The sequence below is a fragment of the Phaseolus vulgaris genome, chromosome 2 (assembly GCF_000499845.2).
Source record: "Phaseolus vulgaris cultivar G19833 chromosome 2, P. vulgaris v2.0, whole genome shotgun sequence".
Taxonomy (NCBI): domain Eukaryota; kingdom Viridiplantae; phylum Streptophyta; class Magnoliopsida; order Fabales; family Fabaceae; genus Phaseolus; species Phaseolus vulgaris.
Window position 1 is genome coordinate 40,059,865 of NC_023758.2, and position 5,940 is coordinate 40,065,804.

Genomic DNA, 5,940 nt, shown 5'->3' on the forward strand with positions numbered 1-5,940 from the left:
TAAAGTTCACTTTTTAATACGGTATAAAGTTATTTACAATTTATTTTAATGACTGTTTGTTGGATTTATCAGGTTATCCGTTATCGGATCGTTATAAATCATTCATAATATATAGTTTCACGCATGAATTGATAATCTCGATGTGAAAAGTGTTGAAAATTTCATATTAATTAAAAATTAAAATATTTTATAGTATACAAATAAATGTAAATCTAACCTTATAAATCTAACCTTATAAACAGATTTTATGAAATTAAATTAGAAATAAAAATCCACTTCTAAATCAACTCAAACTATTTACTCAATTAACATTTGACTCATCCTTCCATAATACCAACTTTAAGTTAATTACCATAGTGGTGAAAATGAATCTGTGATTTGGTGCTGAATTGTAAACAACAAAGAAATTAAGGGTGGTCACTGGAATGGGCAACAAAACCATGTGTAGCACTGAAAATGCAAGGTTGAGAAGAGAGGAAAGGTCTGTGTCAACCACTGCAAAAACTAGTACCTTGGCTGTTTATTGTCCATATGTAATAATTACATTAGACTTGTTAATTAAGAAGATACTTGATGATTGAGCATCGAAGAAGATCTTTAGTCAAAGTGTAATTACTCACAGGAACTACGATGTCTTTGATAAGACAAGAATAGCATACCTATAGTTACCAAGTCCAATGCTTTTCAACTAGGAATTTGACACCATTTTTTTATACTTCCATTTCACAACTACAAATATAACTATTTTATTTCAAAATTTTGTTTATATTTATTTTTATTAGTTAAATATAATATTTTAAAATTGAAAGGAGTTCCAAGGTAGAAGTTAAAAATGTGAGGGTGAAATGATATTTCAAGTATTCATGAACAATAATAATATATAGGCTAGTAATGTACATATCTATAGTTACATGTTTGATTGGAAGCTAAAGCATGCATGTCAATTTAGGGGTGATAAATATATCCTCATTATATCGCATATTCTACAGAGATAATCAAACCAATCTCATATTGGTTTCAAATAATGAGAATACATTATATAATACATGATGATTTGTGTTTCTCTTCTTATTTCAAATTCACTTTTAAAACATTAAAATTACCAACCTAAGTGTGTGTATATGTAAATAATGTATGCATATGTATATATGAATATTCAATCTGTCATCTGAAGCCCTACTTTGTGATGGTGACCGATGGTTGCTTTATATAGATTTTGGACAGGGTTGAGTGATGCAAGTCTAATCCAAACCCATGAAATTAAAAAAAAAGGAAAGATATCTGCAGATGGTGCACAGTGAAAACAAAAGAATGATCACATGAAGCAGCAAGTTCTTTGCAACCACAACCAATTGTACTAGTAAATCAGATAACAGCCCACTTTTAGATCTTTTGCAATTTTTAACAATTTTATATAACACAGTGGCGAGAAGTGGAGTAGCTGTTGCAGCAAATAATTCATTAAAATAATCATAATCAAAACCAAAGTGGAAGCGGCTGAAGTGCTTTGTAACTTTGCTCATAAAAAAACGATTTACCAACTTTTAAGGATGGTATGAATTTAGTTAGCACATCTTTTCACAGAACATTATAGAGCTGTTTTACGCTTTTATAAGATTTAGAAGTAAAATTCGTTGAAAACTCTAGTTAACTTTAAAGCTACAATAATTTTTTTTAAACTTCAGTTGAGTTCAATTTAATTTAATATTTTTAACTAAAATTCAAAATGCACACAAAATTGAAATTCATTTAGGAAATTGAACTCAAAAAAGAAAAAGTATTATAACCTCTTCACTCAGCATAGTTTTCTGAACGTTGTTGTAGGTGTAATTTCTCGTACTAATCAAGCCCAATGACAACATGGGGTGGGTAGACGCCAATGTTCATTGTTTTTCATTTGCAATCATAATCAAGTAGTTGAGTAGAGGGAACTGGCTGTCTGCAGTGGATATGTTCAATCCTCATGTTGAAACAGTTGAAAACGTAAAACTCAAATAGATTGTGTTGTTGTCTTTCTTTCTTTAACACCTCACAGTCAGAGATTGGTAAAATGCATTCTACAATATCATGTTTTTATCTAACAATAAAATACAGGAGTCGTTATTAAATTTGAGACCTTGAAACCAGTTTAAGAATCAATGTATCTATGTTCAAACATCCATCGCTAGTTATAGCATTACAAAAGGGAAAAGAAAATTTGTGTAAAATCCTACAAAACCTGACTACCAAGTGGATGGTTGACTATTTCCGCCTAAAAGGAATTTGCAGATGCAAATGGAGCTTATCAGCAATACTCATGCTCACTAAATGCCATCCAACTATCAAAACTCACTGACACAAAGATAGCAGCAATAAGTGTCAACAGCTAAGCGGGGTAGTAGTCCTTTTTAAGCAGAAACTGCTACCTTTTCCTGTTTTTTCTTAGCAGGTTTTGAAGGCTTTTCAGTCAATACAACTTCAGGTTTCTCAATTCCCTGAATATCAGTTATCCTTAACTTTGTCAACTCCTGAAGATGATAACCATTCATCAAGTAGAATCAGTATAAGTAATATTACATTAAAAGAGCACGTGATTAAGTAATTGCTGTCCAACACACCTGTCGATGTCCTTTGGTTCTTCGGTAATTCTTTCTTCTCTTTTTCTTGAAAATAATCACCTTTGCATCTAGTGCCTGTTACAAAGGAAAAATGAGCAAAAATACAAGTGTATATATAGAAAGAAAAACAAGAATACATTGGTTAGAGAAAACATAAAATTTTCACTAGTGCATCACATCGAAATCAAAAAGCTACTAAAAACAGCACAATAAAAAACATCGAACAAACATGGTTCGACCATTTTAAAAACCAAATTAATACGAGATATTTGACCGTCATTAATAAATTCCACACTTCCATTTCAATTCAATCCTCAAGCCAACCAAAGTGGAACTCAACTTTTATTCTTTCAGTTTTGGATAAAAAAAATCATGAAGACAGAGAAACTGATAAAAATACCCATTTGCTTGTAGAAAATTATTTCCATTTTCATAATCCATTTTTATTTTCTGGAAAATAGTTTTCATTATCATTTTTCTAAAATTCAGAAAACTTGTTTGGGTACTTTATCTCCTATTTTCAGACTGATGTATGCATTTCCAATAAATTGTTTGGCAAGAATTCCGTTTGCTAGCTATTTCATCTCCAGGGTCAAATTCTTCAGTCCAAGATTCAATTCTCTTTTATAAGTTTGTCTGTAGCCCCAAAGTTCACAAATTTAAAAAAATTAAAATAGAACACTATGAATTCAGGCAACCTTTCTGCCCTTTCACCCAGAGTTTGACCTGAATCCTTTTCAAACTGCCAGAATGAACTTTTGAACGACATCTTTTCCATCATACAATAAGTTTTATTACCAAAAGTCACGGTGCTTAATATGTGAAAGAGTTTTGATCATGCACTGAGGCATATACTCTCCTGCCATCTACTATTCACTCACCTTCTCCCATTTCTCCATTGGTCCCTAGCCAAAGTAACATCCTCTTCTTCCATTGGCACCCAGAACCAAGATTTTCCCTTTGCACCACTGTGATCCATGGAGAGGATGGGTGTGAAGGATCAAAATGGCATTATGATAGATGGTTTTGAAGTTGGGAGACTTGAACCTTGTTTGGTTGAGAATTTGTCAAGTTTGGGCAAATAGTGAGTGGAGAAACAGAATGGTGCAACAACAAAGGTGGAGAGGTACCAGCAGGATTCAGACTCAAGCCATTGAGATGCCAAACACGATGACCACTATTTCTTTTTTCTTTTTAGATTTGGGCCTACTTCCAGCATCATTTTCTAAAAATATTTTTTACACTTCAACAAAACATATTAACTTTACGTTTGTAAGGGCAATATATAATTCTTATTTAATTTTATCAAACATGGGAAATTATGTTATTTAGCCACACACAATTCCCAATTCTAATTATCATTATGAATGCATATGTTTTAATAGAAAGACAGTGAATGCAATGTTGGTGCAACTAATGACATCCAACCCTATTATATTCCTACTCATCATAAAAAACCTGATTCGCATAATTGAAATGGAAGGTCTATACTCACATGCTCCTCTACAACAGCATGAACAGCTGCATTTGGTACTATTGGTCTGCCAATAATTGTCTGACTAGCAGAGCCAAGCAATAGAACTTTGTTCAAAATCAACTGCAATGGACAAAAAATGCAATGGAATATTCATATAACTGGCATGACAAATTCCACAGAAAAACAGAAAATAAATAGTACAGAAAAAATAAGCTGTTGATGATTACTTGATAAGCCTGCTGACACACTTATACAAACATATTGCAATACACAAACAACGAGGCAATCAAATCAGTTTGTAAACGATCAAAATGGTAAGCAGTTGCACATAACAATAATAACACAAGCCATTTCATACGGCGTAAGAAACAATTTCAACAATAATGTTTTCAATAGCGGGCTCACAAGCACCCAAAAAACGAATACCATTTTGCAAAAAACCGTCTACCTAAAGCTCAATCATACTAACACACATACTAGAGTTAGGAACTTCTAGCAAAATAGAACTCACCTTGTCATTCACTTCACAAAACTTCAACCTTTCAGTGAAAATGCTGTCTCGATTACTTACTTTAAACTGGTGCGATCCAACCTGAACCAATAAAAGTACACAAACAATCACTTAAGAGGAAATCTCTATCCATTTTGCAGTTTTATAAGTGTTTCCCACTACAATTTCATGCTACTCACCAATTAATTTGTCACTCAAAATCTATCAAGTTTTGAAAATTGTTTTCTTGGCAGGTTCTCTAGAAAAGCAAAAAACAGAAACAACTCAAAGATGTTTTCTCATTTTCTTACATTTAACATTCGGATGAATCGAAACTACTTCCTTTCCTTGATTTTCAAACATGGTTGCGTACGAGGACAAAAGAAAGTCGAAAATAATGTTGGGATTCTACAACATAGTACCATGTTTGTATCAGTGTTACTGTTCAAGTAACGAGTGGGACAATTGAAGCTGGTGAACTATTAATATTGTTTAATTATTTTTTTTTAAATGCCTAAAATTTAATGACAAGGCTAGGCCTAACGAAAGAGTCTAAATAAAACTTCAAATTTGAGCAATTTCAAATGGTGTGTATTGAAGAGAATCAAACGAGTTTTTTTATAAAACTAAAAACTAGTTTTAAAAAGAGTAATCGAATTGAACAAGCTCCAAAACAGTACAATGGCAGAATGTTTGAAAAGTTGAACCTGAACAACAGCGAAAACAGGTTCGTAGGGCTTAAAAGCATCATTGTCCTTTGGAAGAGGACCAACCACTCTGTAACCAATAGCCTCCGCTTCCGCCTCCTTCTCCTCCGCCGTGTACACCTTTTTTCGACTTGACACTGGGACATCGTTGTCGTCGTCATCGTCTTCATAATCTTCTTCTTCACTATAATCCTCTTCGTCACTGTGATCGTCTTGTTTGTCGGAAGAGAAATAGCGCAGGTGAGGCCATTGTGCAAAAACATGGGCGGACTTGGTGAAAACGGATGAAGAAGCTTTGGCGAGGTGAAATGGGGGCAGAGTGAGAGAGCGGAGAGAAGATGGGTTTCTGAAGAGAAACGGTGTCGTTTTTGTTAACGTTCGCAGACACCTCCTACTCGCCATGGTTGCTCGTGTTGTAGTGTCTGAAACTAGGTTTTGTTTCGATCTCACAATGGAATCACCTCCTCCTACACGTAAATGGGCTATTTAGGCCCATTAAACAAACATGATCCTACAACGCCTTTTACTTCCTGCACCCTATAATTACTACCTACATCCTTAACATTTTTTATTATTCTATTTCATCAATTCAGAAATAACATTGTTCTGAAATACCTATTCGGCAAACCTTCCAGGCGGACATTATATTTATATTATATATACTAGCGA

The 5,940-nt window shown here is 33.5% G+C and overlaps 1 protein-coding gene across 2 annotated transcripts; it reads right to left on the reverse strand.

Annotated features, from left to right (window-relative positions):
- Positions 1 to 2,070: 2,070 nt before the first annotated feature.
- On the reverse strand, positions 2,071 to 5,728 carry LOC137812043 (large ribosomal subunit protein bL21m). Of its 2 annotated transcripts, XM_068613921.1 has the most exons (6): positions 5,272 to 5,728; positions 4,586 to 4,666; positions 4,093 to 4,194; positions 2,598 to 2,672; positions 2,406 to 2,507; positions 2,071 to 2,331 (listed from the first exon to the last, which is right to left on the reverse strand). In XM_068613921.1, the coding sequence occupies exons 1-6, from the start codon at positions 5,671 to 5,673 to the stop codon at positions 2,329 to 2,331; spliced, it is 765 nt and encodes a 254-aa protein (XP_068470022.1). In that variant the 5' UTR covers positions 5,674 to 5,728; the 3' UTR covers positions 2,071 to 2,328. The 2 variants fall into 2 exon arrangements, with proteins under 2 accessions (XP_068470022.1, XP_068470021.1); XM_068613920.1 differs by having other exon boundaries at positions 2,071 to 2,507.
- Between the last annotated feature and the right edge of the window lie 212 nt (positions 5,729 to 5,940).

What these genes read in the sequence shown, in the direction of transcription:
- LOC137812043 (XM_068613920.1), bottom strand. Translation starts at nt 5,673, where the DNA reads ATGGCGAGTAGGAGGTGTCTGCGAACGTTAACAAAAACGACACCGTTT. An exon ending in TTTGTGAAGTGAATGACAAG is followed by an intron (nt 4,195 to 4,585) that starts GTGAGTTCTATT and finishes TGTCCATTGCAG; the next exon opens with TTGATTTTGAACAAAGTTCT. An exon ending in GAACCAAAGGACATCGACAG is followed by an intron (nt 2,508 to 2,597) that starts GTGTGTTGGACA and finishes TATCATCTTCAG; the next exon opens with GAGTTGACAAAGTTAAGGAT.